At 45.0% G+C, this 17,230-nt stretch overlaps 1 protein-coding gene across 1 annotated transcript in view; it reads left to right on the top strand.

The window, feature by feature from the left end:
- The first annotated feature begins 10,679 nt into the window (after window positions 1-10,679).
- Window positions 10,680-17,230, top strand: part of LOC142210276 (alpha-N-acetylgalactosaminide alpha-2,6-sialyltransferase 2-like) — a 49,883-nt gene continuing 43,332 nt past the window's right edge. The window contains exon 1 of the mRNA XM_075279339.1: window positions 10,680-11,001. Coding sequence (XP_075135440.1) covers window positions 10,838-11,001 — 164 coding nt within the window. The 5' untranslated portion in view covers window positions 10,680-10,837. The remainder of the gene's footprint in view (window positions 11,002-17,230) is intronic.

A 17,230-nucleotide genomic window follows, 5' to 3' on the forward strand; every position in this document is an offset into this window, starting at 1 on the left:
TGTCTTTATAGGTGCATAGCCAATATTTGAGGGCAGAACTGGTTATAGTGAAGGGGGTGATGTGTGTGCCAAATACAAATACATTGGAGGGGTCTGTCATATTTCTAGCAAGTGCTAAACCGAATCAATGTTGCTGTATAGTCAGGACAAAAGGCCGGTGCAATTGCTGGATCCGTTACATAAGACCAGGAGTATGGCAATGTTTTGCTAGTTCACACTGAAGCTATACAGCAGCAATAGCCAAATTTTTTTTAGATTTCTATTCACAGGACAGCTGTTTCGATCTGTTTGGATCTCTTCAGCCCGGCGTAGAGAAGACTGACTTGGCAGAGGTGAGAGGCTTCTAGACCAGGTTAAGGAGATATCGTCACTCCTTAGGGAAAGACCGCCATATAGGTGTGTGGAGATTTATTAAGCCACTTACACTCCACAGTACAGGTTCATGGGAAGAATATGCAAATCTGTCTCCCATGATGTTAATACCTATATAATACATACAATATATACAATACTATAATACAGCTGTCCTCAGCTGAGAGACTGACTTGATAAAATCCCACATCATTGCAGCAAAGGCCTCTGGGAAAGTCGGGTATGATGTTAAAGGGAGCGCCCCCTAGTGGGCTGCATGACTGAGGCACTGTCTCCCTATATTAACATCATGGGAGACAGCTTTGCATATTCTTCTTATATTGAAGTGTCACAAGCATTCTCCCAACTGTTAGAACCTGACATTACTAGCTTTGCTATATTGAAAGTGTCCAAACAATTCTTCCAGCTGTTGGGACCTGACATTACTAGTTTTATTATATGGAAATTATCCCAAACCTCCCAGATGCAGCAGACTGCTCCTACACTCACCTAGCACTTAATCATGTTACACTCGACATGGGCATGTTATCTGCAGGTCACATCACAAGAAATGGGCATTACCATCATGCCTATGTCGCAAGAAAGGTGTTAGTCATATGCCAAAGGGAGCAGAGTTTAACTAAAGGGGACATGACTAGATGAGAATTTGCATGGTGCTTCCTGTGCCTGAGGTTCCAGGGTTCAGATACTTATAACTTATCCATAGGGCAGGTATCAAGTATCTGATAGCAGGAGGGTGTTATCAATAGTTATTCTTAACCCAATCGCGATCCATTCAGGGTATATATGCCATATATATTAGCTGTCCTGACATATAAACCTGCTATGTCACTTTGCTGCCCGTTCAACCAGTTGGTCTGGGTTCCCCTGTAGGAACAACATGCTAACATTGATCAGAGAACTGTTGCGGCATCAGTGAAGCTGAAAAATGAGTCGAGATGTTCTAATGTCGTATGAACTCCATAGCTGCCAGGTGACTGAATGTGACTCATGTTCTGTGCAGCCTTAAGTGAACTCGGAGCGACCCATAAACAAGTGAGGACGTGTTACCTGTGAGATGTGACCCGATACATCGCGTAGGATAATCGCAGTGTTCGGGAGTATTTAGAATACAAGTAATTAAAATAATTTAAATACTATTTCTCAGGTAATTGTATTTTGTAATTAAAATACTTTTAGGAATTAATTTATGTATTTTAATTACTGTCTGAATATAAAACAAATGTTGTCATTTAAACCCACTTGACCACACTTAAAAAAATAAAAAACAACAGCACGAGTCACGTCATCACTCTCGATTCTCGTATCTCGTGTGAGGTGCAACGAGAGGGGGGAAAATTCCAGCGCGTTCCAGCAACGCAATTCCGCCTTGTAGTGAAGCGTGATTTATTTTTAGTTTTTAATCATCCGATCGTGGAATCCATTCCGTACAATTACTTCATAAATGGAGGAAAATCGGTGAAGGTGACGCAACCGACAATGATTCAGATCTCGCACAGCCGCATCTCCCTGCAAATTTTGGACGGAACTTTTTTCAAAATTAACAAGATTAAATCCGAAGCGGCAGCGGCAGGACAAAAAGTGTCTAATGGTTACTGCAAGGCCTGTCCAAACACCTTCATCACGGGTCAAATAAACTCAATGTCCAACTTCCTTAAGCACTTAAGGGTAAGGGTGCCTTCACACGGCGTAGCGCGCCGCTCCTTTAGACACGTATACACGGGATTATGTCATGAAATATAGTCAATTAACTTCTTTTAGCCTATATGTTCAATTGTTCCATTTTTGGTTTTTCTTAATTTTTTTGTTTACATTTTTCAAGTATTTTAGTATTTTTAAAATTCTTTTGAATTAGTATTTAGTATTTCTATTTAAAATACTTCGGGATGAAATTATTTTGTATTTTGTATTTAAAATACTTTCCCAAAGTATTTTCCCAAACACTGGATAACTGATGATACATCGTTACATCTTTTTTTTTATAAATTCTTTATTTATAAACAAACAAATAAACAGAAGGGAAAAACAGTTCAGAACAATAAGGGTAAGTTCACACTGAGTAAATGCTAGCTTATTTTGTAGATTAAAAATACACTTGTAAATTTTGCTATCTCATTGACTTCAATGATATTTTTTACACGTGTAAAAATATGCCTGTAAAATGTCATTGAAGTCAATGGGAGTCTTATTTTTACACGTGTATTTTGCAAAAATACACGCGCGTCTACTAGTAAGTATGTCTTTGTAGAATGGGAGGAAATGCACGCAAACACGGGGAGAACATACAGACTCCTTGCAGCTGTTGTTCCTGGTGGGATCCGAACCCAGGACTCCAGTGCTGCAAGGCTGCAGTGCTAACCACTGAGCCACCGTATTGCCCTGCCAGCCAAGGACTTTGTATGTTCTTCCCATATTTAGTTGGTTTCCTCTGGGTACTCCCTTTTCCTCCTACACCCTAAAGCCATACTGATAGGTAATGTACTCTGCTACCTCTTGTGTCACCCCCTCTACCTCATAGATTGTAAGCTCTTGCGAGCAGGGCCCGCAGTCCCATTGTGTGAAATGATTTTATCTGTCTGTATTTGAACCCTACAAATTGTACAGCGCTGCGGAATATGTTGGCGCTATATAAATAAAATGTATTATTATTGTGATCCCTATATGGAACAGTCACTGACAATGCATATACGGTGCTGCAGAAGATGATGGTGCTATATCAGTAAAATAGAGAAATATATCTACATATAACATATAGTATCATACATGGGGGAGGCTCTTTATACAGGACCTTACATGTCCTATAAGATGGAGGTGTTATATACTGTTATATACACAGCTGACCCTGCACTGAATTCGGGAGACTTTCAACTTTGTCGCTATCTGCCAGGGTTCCAGAGATATCACTGCTGTTAGTTTCGGCTAACTATATGACGGCGCTGTCAGAGGGGCCGGACGCCATTTTGTTGATGGTAAAATAGAGAATGGCTTTAAATCCATAAGAACAGTGAAGTGTTACCTGACACGTCCATAATGCCAATGAGTTACTTCTGCAGCTCCAGCCTGAATCTTTCCACCATATTTGTCTTGGTGATGGCTCAGTAACATCTGTCTGTCAGGATGAGTGTAATGGCGGCGTCTGCATCAGTATCATTATGTGAGGTAAAGTCTATGGGCCGGGCTGTAGAGATAGCAGTCACTACCGGGCCCTGACCGCAGATAAGACCTGTATTTTCTATGGAAATGTCTAACAATAAGGAGTTTTCTTCTATAATATTCTCCTGTAATGTGACAGAAATACGAGGTAAAATGACATATTTATGTACAAATCACATAAAGCCGCCATTATACAGTAATATCACAATGTATCGGGGACATTTTACCTCAGGTTTATCCTGACAAGTCTTTCCTGAGTCTTTCAGGCCATAAACCTAAGTATTTCCGGACATTTCCTTGCTGTTTCTACCTGAAGACTTAACCCCTGACTGTCTGGATCACTACAATGTCGTCTTCTGTGTTAGGGCTCGTTCACACGGTGTAACGTCCCGCGAGATTTGGCACGTGTACGCCGCGTGACCCTTTGCGTGCCGTACACGCTCCCATTGAGTTCAATGGGAGCGGGGAGCGTATGCGCCGCGCTAGTTTGCAGCCGTGAATAAATGCACGGCCGCAAACTAGCGCAGCGCATACGATCCCCGCTCCCATTGAAATGAATGGGAGCGTGTACGGCACGCAAAGGGTCACGCGGCGTACACGTGCCAAATCTCGCGGGACGTTACACCGTGTGAAAGAGCCCTTACTATCAAAAGTCAAGGAAAATCAAAAAGATTTCATGGGAAAAATTCACCGCTTTGACCGACCATGTGGAGCCGAGAGATGGAAGGGCCACACAGGTGAGGAGTGAGAGATCATGGGAAATGCAGGATATGGGGTCACATGACCAACTGTCATGGTCGCCCTTCATGTGGTCTCAACTGGAAATCTTATAAGGGACTATGGGGGTGAAGAAAGGTGGAAGGACCTAACAGTGAGGACCAGCACTGACTACTAGACAGACCGAGGACATTTTAATAAGATTTTGGCTAAAACATAGCATTTTTTTCCTACAGCTCTTCTCACAGAAACTCCACAGTGTACCACCGTGTCTCCGTAAGTATAATTGACATGCTGCGATTTCCAAAACAGCAGAGCTTGCCGTACACGCGAGCCCATCCCATTCACTTCAATGGGAGTGCTCGTAGTGAAAAAAGCAGCCCATTCATTTCTATGGGGAGCGCTCGTATGCCGGCTCCCATAGAAATTAATGGAACTGCTTTATACGCCGCTTATTCTGAACGTGTTTTACATTCAGAATAAGCTGACGTTTACTCCGGTGCATTCACACGGAGTAAAATGGAGTGTATTTTGGAGTGTAATTTTACACGTGTAAAAAAATTTACGCGCGTATTTTGGAACGTTTTTTTACACGTGGCGTTTACGGAGCGTTTACGGAAGCGTGTTTTTCTACACGCGTAAACGCAACAAAAAACGCTCCGTAAACACCACGTGTAAAAAACGCTCCAAAATACGAGCGTAAATTTTTTTACACGTGTAAAAACCAGATGCAGTACAAGGTGGCAGGACCTCTCTACAACCAACAACCCGTAAGAGGTGTCGGCGCCACCAAAGAGAGTCAGGGGAAAAAGGGGAGTAGAAGAAGGATCAAGAGGGGACAAAAAGGAGGGAAAGTGGGAAAAAACAAAGAAGGGGGGAAGTGAGAAGAGACAAGCGGGAAGATGGGAGAAAAAAGAAAAGAAAAGCGGGAGGGGGGGAGGGAGGCCCCAGACCCCAAACACTAGCCAGAACCCCAGCTTAGCCCATGATATCCCTGTATGACGGGGCCCCTGAAAAAGAATCCAGCGGGTCCAGGCCCTCAAGAAAGCCTCGTGGGTATCACGAAGAGACGCCGTGAGGTCCTCCATGGATTGGATGTCCTCCACCTCGCGGAGCCAATGGCGAAGAGACGGAGGGTTGGGGGACTTCCACATAGCCGGGATACAGGCCCTAGCTGCGTTAATCATGTGTCGAATTGCGGATTTACGATAGGCCCGGCGGGGGACGCCAGAAAGGTGAAGCAGAAAACAAGCTGGTGTATTAGGAAGAGTAGTTTGAAAGATTTGGGACGTCAAACGGTGGACTCCATCCCAAAATTCCCTCAGAGCCAAACATGACCAGAACACATGTAGGAGGGTCCCCTCCTCCGAACCACAGCACCAGCAGAGAGGGGAGGCCGAAGGAAAGAACTCGTGCAAGAGAAGGGACGTGGTACCATCTAGTTAGGATCTTATAACCCGCCTCCTGGAACTTACAGGCGACAGAGCTTTTGTGGGCAAGTTCCAAGATCCTAGAGCAGTCCGCATCCGAGAAGGATAGATTGAGATCGGCCTCCCATCTGGATAAAAAGGAGGGTCTGTGGTCCGGAGAAGGGGAAACCAACGCCGTGTAAAACTCCGACAAGGAGTGACGCAGGAGGCCAGAGCCAGTACAGGCCTTCTCAAAGCCCGTAAGGGGACTGTCAAAATCACCCGGGTCAGGGAAGGAGGAAAGGAAGTAGGAAAGCTGTATACATCGTTACATCTTATGTTCATTTATGTTCCCATTGAGACTGATCTATATAAACAAAATGTATTATTATGGTAGCGGAAATATTCTTACCCAAAAAAGATGGGTTCTTGAACTAAGCCTATCAAACCATGGAGAGGATGAGAGTGTTGATTTTGTTGGGGAAAGTAACCTATCCATTCACGTGTGAGTCTATCAAATCATAAACCATATGAGTATGTTGATTTTGGGGGAGAAAGTAACCTATCCACTCATAGAAGTGAGCTCATCAAATCATAGATTAGATGAATTTATTGATTTTGCGGGGGAAGGTAACCTATCCACTTGAGTATGTGTCTATTAAATCCTAGACTATATGAGTGTGTTGATTTTGTGGGGGAAAGTAATCTATCCACTCATGTGAGTATGTCAGTGATGATAGTTAATGTCAAATTTCTAGGCAGAATAAAAGACACTACCTAAGGGGGTAAAAATGATGGTGACAGCATGGGTAAGAGGAGGGGGGAGGGGATGTTGTAGATGAAAGTGACCCGTCCATTCATTTGATTAGGTTAGTGTGGACATGGCGGCATATGATGTGAGTGGGTATAAAACACCCTCTACCCAATCCTATGAAAACAATAATGGTGGCAGCAGGAGATTAGCTTGTTGATTTTGTGGAGTCAGTGACCTGTCACCTCAATGGAATAGTGGATATGTCATAGAAGAGCGGGCTGCCTATGTGTGAACAGTGTGATGATGTGGATGTGAATAAAACACACTCCAGCTATTAGGAGATGATGACATCCAACAGCAGCAGGGAAAGAGTATGTTGATGTTGTGTGAAAAGTGACCTGTCCACTCACATCAGGCTTTATGTTATGGAAATGAATGATGATGGCAGCAGAAGATGAATATATTGATCTTGTGGGAGGCAGTGACCTGTCCACCTATTTATGTTATAGTAGACAGGGTTACAGGTCATAGAGCTGTTATAACAAGGATGGGAAGAAAACACAATATAACCAATAAGATGAAAGTAATGACAGCAGCAGGAGATGAGGATGTTGATGTTGTGAACTTCACAGTGAACAGAATACCGTCTCACTGCAGCACAGAGTATTTCAGGAGAGGTCACAATCTCACAGTGGACAGAATAGAGTCTCTCTGCAGCACAGAGTATTTCAGGAGAGGTCACAATCTCACAGTGGACAGAATAGAGCCTCTATGCAGCACAGAGTATTTCAGGAGAGGTCACAATCTCATAGTTGACAGTCTCGCTGCAGCACAGAGTATTTCAGGAGAGAAGCTTACTATTAGAGAGGCAATGTCAGCAATGTGAATTCCTTCAGGACCCTTAGGGTAACACAGTGAAAAATAGCACGGCCTGGGGATTGAGGAAATTCTGCTATTTTAGTCTTGAAATTTTACGGTTTCTTGAAAATCCGGTTTCCGTCTTCTCCAGTGATCTTCTCAAGAACTCTGAGTGTTAATATAACAAAGTCTGCGGCTTCCACTGAATGGTAGCACCGAAGAGAAATTGTATTTCTAACTTCTACGGTTCATGGGGACTGTCATGGGGTCTATTGTGTATTTGTTTATCATGTATTATAATACAGGGAGATGGGTTATTATTATGGCTCCTCACCCTGGAGGATTCAGCGTATCCCTGCGCCACATAGACAGCACTTTGAATTTAATGGGAATTACTTTATCCTATCAGTGATTGTAGTCCAGTGGTTGGTTTTTATCAGTGATTGTAATCTATAAGCCAGTCTTATCAGTGATTGTAGTCCAGTGGGGGGTCCGATCAGTGATTGTAGTCTATAAGCAGATCCTATCAGTGACTGGAGTCCAGTGGGTGGCCCTATCAGTGATTGGAGTCTATATGCCGGTCCTATCAGTGATTGGAGTCCAGTGGGTGGTCCTATCAGTGATTGGAGTCCAGTGGGTGGTCCTATCAGTGATTGGAGTCCAGTGGGTGGTCCTATCAGTGACTGACAGCTATGTGTGTGTGTGTGCACTTATATAGGGATTGCCGTCAATCACTGAGTAGGACCGACCACTAGATCTGAGATCAATAAATGACAAGTTAGACTTGTTTCCCACAATACTACATATCAATCTGAGAAACAACAACATAGCACAATTTGGGGGAATTCCATAGCTTACCTAAACCAGGTGAACCTTCTCCCCATAGTATTTAACCCCTTATAATCTGTGTTGTTACCTCTGGAATACTCACAATAGAAAACAAAGAAGATAGAAGGTAAAGAAGACACAAAACATCTCCAAAGTGACAAAATATCTGCACATGTTTCATTAGAATAAAATTCACATACAGAATGACATACACAATAAGCTAAAACAGATTGATAGATAGCAGCACAGGAATGTTCTCACAAGAGGTCGGCACGAAAAATGGGTAATCAATCACATCTCCTGGCAGTAATGTATATAGTATATAATAATTATACATGGGGTGTGTGACTCAATGTAAATAAGATGATATATATATATATACGTTATTAACTCAAAACAAATGCAAAAACCCAGCACTAGATGATGAATATAAGAGCGTACTGATGTAATTCACTGATGGAATACACCAAATATTGTAATTATAGCAGTATATTCAATGTGGATTCATATATTAACATATATACTGATAGGTAAATAGGTCACAATTGCTTACCCATGTAACAAGTATCTGGGCGCTCCAGGGTGTTTTCTTGTTACTCCCTTGACCTATTTATTTATCTATCAGTATATGCAATGTCTTTGCTACCTGCCATTATGTTTCCCTTATGTACACTATAAACCATGTAATATACAACTATATCCACATACTCCACACAATGTCATAGGACACTTTCTCTATCCTACTATTATATCCTAATAATATTTATATTATAAATAAATGTGAAAGTTTGTGAGTTTGGATGTTTGTTCCTCAATCACGCATAAATGGCTGAACGGATTTGCATGAAATTTGCCGCATACATAGATAGGAACCCCGATTAAAACATAGGCTACTTTTTATCCCGGTAAATTACGTTACTACACGACCGCAGTGAAGGAACTTAGGTTCACACAACACTAAAGGACCTGTGATGATGTCATCACAGGTCCTTGAGCCATTCTCGGATAGAATCATGCTAGACAGTGGGCAGAGCTACACGCTATTTTTTTTGGCGGAGCTAAATAGGATGAAGCTGGACAGTGTGAAAACTGAAGAAAATGGACAGTGTGAAAACTTTAGAAAATGGAGTCTCACAGAAGATCAGGAGACTACAGAACAGGCTGTGTGTGGGCAAGAGGACTATATTGGGTGTAGAGGTTCAGTGAGTACTACAGGGAATGTGTTGTTCTGCCTCTGATGGGGAGGGGGGAGAACTTTGGCACATTTCAGCAACATCCTTTCGGCCCTTTGTAACACGGAAGCAGCTTAGACAGTCCCGTAACCAAACCCTTGTAATCACAATTGCCCAATGTAGCAGAGTTTAGGCAGCGCTGTAGCACACCTCTGTAGGTTCACCATATGCAAACATGTACATACAGCTGGGTATCCTATGCATATGCAGCGATGTAGCAGAGCTGAGACACGGGAGCAGGCTGATCGAACTGTGGCAAATTTCTGCAACATTTGTTCAGCCGTTTCCAACACAGAAGCTGCTCAGAAACTGACATAAGAACACCTCTATAATCCAAATGGCCAGATGTAGCAGAGCTTAGGAGGCGCTGTAGCACAGCTGAGTACGCTCTCCATATGCAGAGATGTACATACAGCTGAGTATGCTGCGCATATGCAGCGATGTAGCAGAGCCGAGACGCGGGAGCAGGTGGATCATCCACAACAGCAATTGGCTAAATATAAGAGGCTCAGCGCCAACACCAACCTGCAGACGAAGTTGTGAGCAGATGCTAGTATGTTCATATATGAATCCATCTGTGAATTATGTCAGTAGGCACTTATATTCATCATCTAAAGCTGGGTTTTTGTGCATTTGTTGTGAGTTAATAATGTATATATATAGGAACAAACATCCAAACACACAATAATATTAGTAGGATAGTAGGATATACTTTACTACCAGGAGATGTGATTCCCCATTTTTCGTGCTGACCTCTTGTGGGGACATTCCTGTGCTGCTATCTATCAATCTTATTATCTTATTGTATATGTAAGGGAGCGTTCACACTACCGTCGGTGTCCGCTCTGCATGCAGGGTTTTTCTGTCCGCTTGAGAAGTCGGACATCTTCACTTGCGGACAGGGAAGGACGGGCACGGAGTGCAAAAGAACGCACCCGATGCCCATTGAAATGAATGACAGGTGTCACGGACACCTAATGTCCGTGACAGATTTTGAGCGGACACTACCTGTCAGACACCGACAGTAGTGTGAACGCTCCCTAATTCTGTATGTAATTTGGAGATGTTGAGCGTCTTCTTTGCCTTCTATCTTCTTTCTTTTCTATTGTACATATCAGTCTTCTCTATAGCCGCCACCGGCAGGTCCAGCTGCATTTTGCACATGACAGATTTAACTATAAGTGTGCCGAGCCCTGACAACTGCGGTGAGTAATGAGTTAATGATTGAGCGTCTCAATCACCCTGCTGTAAGCAGATAACAGCCTGCCCTAAAATTCGCCATGGGAGTGACCGCCTTCATGTGTTATACATAGTGTCTGACACAAGAGGCTGAGTACAGCAGACAGTCATTACACACTACTCGCACACTCATGTTAGGACCCGCCATACACGACTGCAAAGAGGACTGAGGAAACTTTACACTATCTTCGCACCAAGTTGGCACACGTGCCCCGAGCAGCGCCTACATCTTCATATGGCATACCCCTCCAAAAATCTCAACAAACACTGAAAAAATGGGCAAATGGGTGAAGATGATCCCCTATAGGGCGCTCCACTCCAAGTCCCTCAGGAAGATCCTCCTGGTCCTCTGCCTGGTCTCCCTGCTAGGATTACTTGTATCCCACATGGACCAGAGGGTTCAGAACGAATCGCCAACGTGGGCCAGCGACTATATGAGGTAAGGACCCTACGTACCCTATAGGACTGTGTTAGAATTGTTATGGGAGGCAACAAGGAAATGCAGGACTGTGATTCTACGGATTGTAAATTGTGGCTGCGGAGAAGTAATAACGGCAAGAGGATGAGGCGAGTAATGTCTGTACAGCGAGCCAAGACGTGCCGAGGTCTGAGGTGATGTCTGTGTACTGGGGCCCTGAAGAGAATCTGTGATTGGTTAATATTAGTAACTAGGACAGTTTTTCTGCCCCATTGTATGCATGTGTACACGTGTGTTTGTATGTATATATGTGGTTATCAGTGCGCTCACATGTGTGTATATATGTGTATATATGTGTTAGTAGTAGTTGTACTCTAGGATAAAACAAGCCGAAAGGTTTTATTTATGTATTATGCTTACTTATATAGCGCCATCCTATACCGCAGCACTTTATAGACATTGACAGTCACTGTCCCGTATAGGACTCACAATCTACGAGGTCGAACATAACAATGGCCTCTTGTCAGCCTATATAAACTATGCAAAAATGTGACTGGTTGTGTATACTGTATGTTGTGTGATTATATATGTGCCTATCTGTGTGTATTATGTATGTCATGTATAGGTGAGTATTATACAGGTGTATTCTGTGTATACAGTATATATTATGTGACTATTAAGCCTTTGCCTTTGTACAGTATATCTGTACTAGGATTACCCACGACTTCATCCTCGGCCCCCCACCCCCTGCGTGCCCTACCTGCAGTGCCGCCTGGGCCCCCCCCACCTTTGCCTTGTGGCCGCAGTGGGCCCTTCCAACCCCAGTGCGCCCATGGACCCCCACCTTGCGCCCCGCTTGCCCCCTTCCCTTCCTTTCCCCCCTGGCCCCCCACTTTTTTCCCTATCCGCTCCAACATTCCCTGGCTCCGTTCTTCCTCCCGAACCCACGACCCTGGGCCCAGTTCCCACCTCACCCCGTGCCCTCTTTCCTCCCCTACAAAACCCACCCACCCTGTGCCCCGTTTTTGCCATCTCTAAACAACCCCCCCACCCACACCTGCGACCCCGGCTCCACCCCACCCCGGGCTCCCCGTGCGCCGAGGTTACAGGGGTGCATGGGGTTGGCAGACCGTGCAGCGCAGCTGCTGTGGCCATGCATGGCGCGCGGCACAAGTAGACGTCGATCTGTGGGAGTGCGGCACAATTCCCTGTACCCCTTCCAACCCCCGGGGCCCCGGCGGACTCACGGCTCCACGTCGAGTGCCAGGCTCCAGCAATGCTGGCAGGTGCGGCTCTCAGATGCCAGCATGCATGCCAGCATTTTCTTCCTGTGAGTGGGTGCACACCGGCTTGTGGGTCTATAGCTCCGTGGTGACGTCAGCTCAGGTCCTTCAGCCCTGTTTGTTCCGACCGAAAGTCACTGCTGCTGGTGCGGCTGTCTACAGAATGTGGGGTGAGGCGGCGGCAATCTATGCCGGCTCCATGCTGCTGGCCGGCATGGTGTCGTCGCTTTGAGCCGGGAGCAGCCGCCATTTGCTCGGGCGGAGGCTTTCTCAGTGGTGCCGCCCACACAAGCCCACCAACATATCAGGCTGCTCAGCTTCCCCTGCAGCCCGCCCCCAGACTGCAGCCAAGCAATGAAAGACCTGTGATGACGTCATCTCAGGTCCTGCAGCGGAGCCGGAGAGCACTTTCGCTGGTCGCGGTCGGGATTACGGGTGAGTGTGGGACCTAAAAAGTAGCCTATGGTTCCTTCCTAGTGAATATCTAGGTCTGTGGCAAATTTCATGCTAATCTGTTCACCTGTGTGATTGAGGAACAAACATCCAAACGCCTTTATAATTTACATTAGTAGGATAGGATATTATAAAAATGAGTTTCTGGCTGTCTGTTCTCTATGCGCGACCAAACGACTGGACTGATCGTCACCACATTGGTACAGAGATACTTCAGGTATCCGGGAAGGTTTAAGACGAGACTCCAACTCACTCGGACGTACTTCTCTGGAGATACAGCTTTCCAAACACCCTGACCGCCCCCCAAACCTGCAAGTTTTTCACTCATATTCCAACTGCAATACACACGGTCACTCCACATGCACAATCCAACACTGATATCCAAACTGAGATACACGCATCAGAGGATTAGATACACAGATCAGCACACAGTATCACACGCCAGAGGATTAGATACACGCATCTGCACATAGTCCCACACACCAGAGAATTAAATACACGCTTCTGCACTCAGTTCCACACGCTGAAGGATTAGATACACGCATCTGCACACAGTACCACATGCCGGGGGATTGGATACATGCGTCTGCACCCAGTATCACATGCCAGAGGATTGGATACGCGCATCTGCACACAGTCCCACACACCAGAGGATTAAAATACGCGCTTCTGCACACGTTCCACACACTGAAGGATTAGATTCTCGCGTCTGCACACAGTTCCACATGCTGAAGGATTAGATAAGCATGTCTACACACAGTACCACATGACCGAGGATTAGATACGCGAGTCTACACACAGTTCCACACGCCGTAGGATTAAATACAAACAAACAAGTACAATACACAGCCAGACTCTTGTATTAATATAATGGAGGTTCCACAGCTGCACGGACACCGTCCTCCGGGCAAGGACAAAACTGCAAAATTATCCAAGTGAAAAACTTGTATCCAGCACGAAGTGGTAAAGCCTAACATAACTTTTATTTCAGTAACAAATTGTCCATAAAACTTTGCTCACAACACGACATTTAAAGGGGTTGTCCCATCACAAGGATCCTATCTATACGGCTTGTTAATGTGAATGTAAGACTTTTCCTAAATACACTGCTTCAGCAAAACTGCTTTGTTTGTCCATTATCTTACTTTATTCATTTCTCTGTTGACACTCCCTTGACTTATCTGGTCAAAAGTCAAGTGATGTATCTGCTGCTCTCAGGGGGGAGGGAGGAGGGGCTAAGAGCACGGGAGCGAGCATGGAGGGGGTTGTTTACACTTTGGGGGGGAAGGGGCCGCCAATACAGACCCGGCATCCGACTCTCTATTACAGCGGGAGTGTAGACGCCGGCACAAGTGCCTGCAACATCGCTACAATCCTGCCCTGCATGAAGCCAGCAGCAGCAGGAGCGATGCTGCTATTCTGGAGGGGAGGGGGGGGGGCGGAGGAGCGGAATAGCAGCATCGCTCCTGCCGCTGCTGGCTTCATGCAGGGCAGGAGCGTAGCGATGTTGCAGGCAGATGTGCCAGCGTCTACACTCCTCGGCATCCGCCTCTCTATTACAGCGGATGCCGGGTCTGTATTGCATTGTGAAGGCTGTACGTCCGATGCCTAGCTGCATCGGGTGCGCACACGCAGGGCCAGCGGCATAGAAGCGAAGACTTCTCGCTGCTGGCTTTGCATATGTAACCCCGCCCACCAATGACGCAACAAAGCCGGAAGAAGGAAGAATTTACAGCAGCGAAGACTGGTGAGTATGCAACGTGGGAATACCCCTTTAAGCATAAAAATAAAGTCCAAGAGACATACCAAAAACAAGACGAGACACTCACAACACGACATGAAGAACCGGTTTTTGGTATGTCTCTTGGACTTTATTTATATGCTTAAATATCGTGTTGTGAGCAAAGTTTTATGGAAAATTTGTTACTGAAATAAAACTTATGTTTTAGAGGCTTTACCACTTCGTGCTGGATACAAGTTTTTCATTTGGATATTTTTGGAGGATTAGATACGCACGTCTGCACACAGTACTACATGCCGTAGGATTAGATACGCACGTCTGCACACAGTACCACACGCCGGGGGATTGCATACATGCGTCTGCACACAGTACCACATGCCAGAGGATTAGATACGCATGTCTACACACAGTACCACACAGGGGAGGATTAGATACGCACATCTGCACACAGTACGACAAGCCAGGGGATTGGATACATGCGTCTGCACACAGTACCACATGCCAGAGGATTAGATACGTGCATCTTCACACAATACCACACACCAGAGGATTAGATACACGCCACTGCACACAATACCACATGGGTGAGGATTAGATACATGTCTCTGCACACAGTACTACACGCCAAAGAATAAGATATGCATCTCAGCACACAGTACCACACACCGGAGGATTAGATACGCGCATCTGCGCATCTGTAACAAGTATCTGGGCGCTCCAGGGTGTATACTTGTTACTCCCTACATGGGTAAACAATTGTGACCTATTTATTTATCTATCTATCAGTATATGTCAGTATATGCAATGTCTTTGCTACCTGCCATTATGTTTCCCTTATGTACACTGTCGCGGGATGTTTACAGTCTATACTATAGGCCATGTGTAATATATATTTCATGTGGAATGTATTCTCTAACCTGTTGTATACATCAATGTGTAGTTGGCTGATTAGGGTCTAGTGTGTTAGCACATTGTATGCAAATACCTCTAACTAGTGAGGACAATGGGTGGAGATAATCTGCTCGGTGTCCCCAAGAAGATGTTGGATGGTGCATTGTCCACAGGAGACAGGGAGTCTGCTCTGTTTGGCATAGGTGAGGGGGGAAGGATCTGTGACTCAGCCCTTCCCACCCACAGATATAGGATGTAACAGTCTTAGTATATAGTTGTAGTTAGCAGTTAGTATGTGTTAGCCGGCCTGTGCACAGCTCTGCAGAGAGCCAGGATTTAGTTACAGGACCAAGGAACCAAAGCTATCATTGGATTGTGACTTCCGTGGACTTATTGTTATTACGGTTGATGTGACTGCCGCCGGCTACTAACTTTGTGGATTACAATAAATTGCTGTTGTCTCCCGACCTCTTGCGTCTCTGTTGATTCAAGATATCCTCCGGAGGAAGGACGTATACCTTTGCTCCGTGACATACACTATAAACCATGGAATATACAACTATATCCACATACTCCACACAATGTCATAGGACACTTTGTCTATCATATCCTATCCTACTAGTTTGTGAGTTTGGATGTTTGTGTGTTTGGATGTTTGTTCCTCAATCACGCAAAAATGGCTGAACGGATTTACATGAAATTTGCCGCATACATAGATAGAAACCCTGATTAAAACATAGGCTACTTTTTATCTCGGTAAATGACGTCACTACACGACCGCAGTGAAGGAGTTTAGGTTCACACAACACTAAAGCACCAGTGATGGCGTCATCACAGGTCCTTGAGCCATTCTCAGATAGGATCATGCTAGACAGTGGGCGGAGCTACACGCTATTTTTTTGGCGGAGCTATATAGGATGAAGCTGGACAGTGTGAAAGCTGAAGAAAATCAGCTCCTGAAAAAAGATCAGGAGACTACAGAACATGCAGGCTGTGTGTGGGCAAGAGGACTATATCGGGTGTAGAGTTTCAGTGAGTACGACGGAGAATGTGTTGTTCTGCCTCTGATGGGGGAGGGGGGAGAACTTTGGCACATTTCAGCAACATCCGTTCAGCCCTTTGTAACACAGAAACTGCTCAGGCAGTCCCATACCCAAATCCCTGTAATTACAATTGCCCGATGTAGCAGAGTTTGTGCAGCGGAAACAGCGCAGGAAAATTTGCGGTGTTTTACAGTAACTGCAAAGTGAACACACTGCAATTTCCAAAATCGGCGCGGTTTTGGAAATCACAGCATGTCAATTATACCTACGGAAACGCCGACAGCTTTCCCATAGATATAATTGGAACAGAAAGTCCACGGAGGAAAATTCCGTGAACTTTCTGTTCAAAGCGCTGCGGGAGAACCGTGATGCGTTTCCGCCCCGTTTTTTCCTGCAGCGCTTTAAAGCTGCGTATCGTCCCGTAAGGCCTTAGCCTTATAATGGAGGTCGTTTTCATTTCTGCTTTTGCCAGTACGTAGCTGTGATCACACATGGGAGTGACTGGATTTTGGAGTCGTTTCCAGATTACGGTAGGTTTTATGTGTGTACTCGTCCCAATACCTTGTTTGTGGTTCGTTAGGAGTTAGTTCATGGCGTGTAGTCAGGGATTAGCAGGTGAGGATTTGATTTTAGCTTTAAAAGAGCCTGCGCATGTTAAGATCAGCAGCTATGAGTAAGTGGATAATATCTCCAAAACGCGTAAGTTGTACCTTTGCACATCATGGAATGTTTCTTTCATGATTTTTAACTGGATGTACACATGGAATAAAAGTTAAGTTTTATTGCAACAAAGCAGCGGCACAAACCCTTCCCGACATCCACTGTGCTATTACAGTACA

This window comes from Leptodactylus fuscus, chromosome 6, assembly GCF_031893055.1.
Source record: "Leptodactylus fuscus isolate aLepFus1 chromosome 6, aLepFus1.hap2, whole genome shotgun sequence".
Classification (NCBI taxonomy): domain Eukaryota; kingdom Metazoa; phylum Chordata; class Amphibia; order Anura; family Leptodactylidae; genus Leptodactylus; species Leptodactylus fuscus.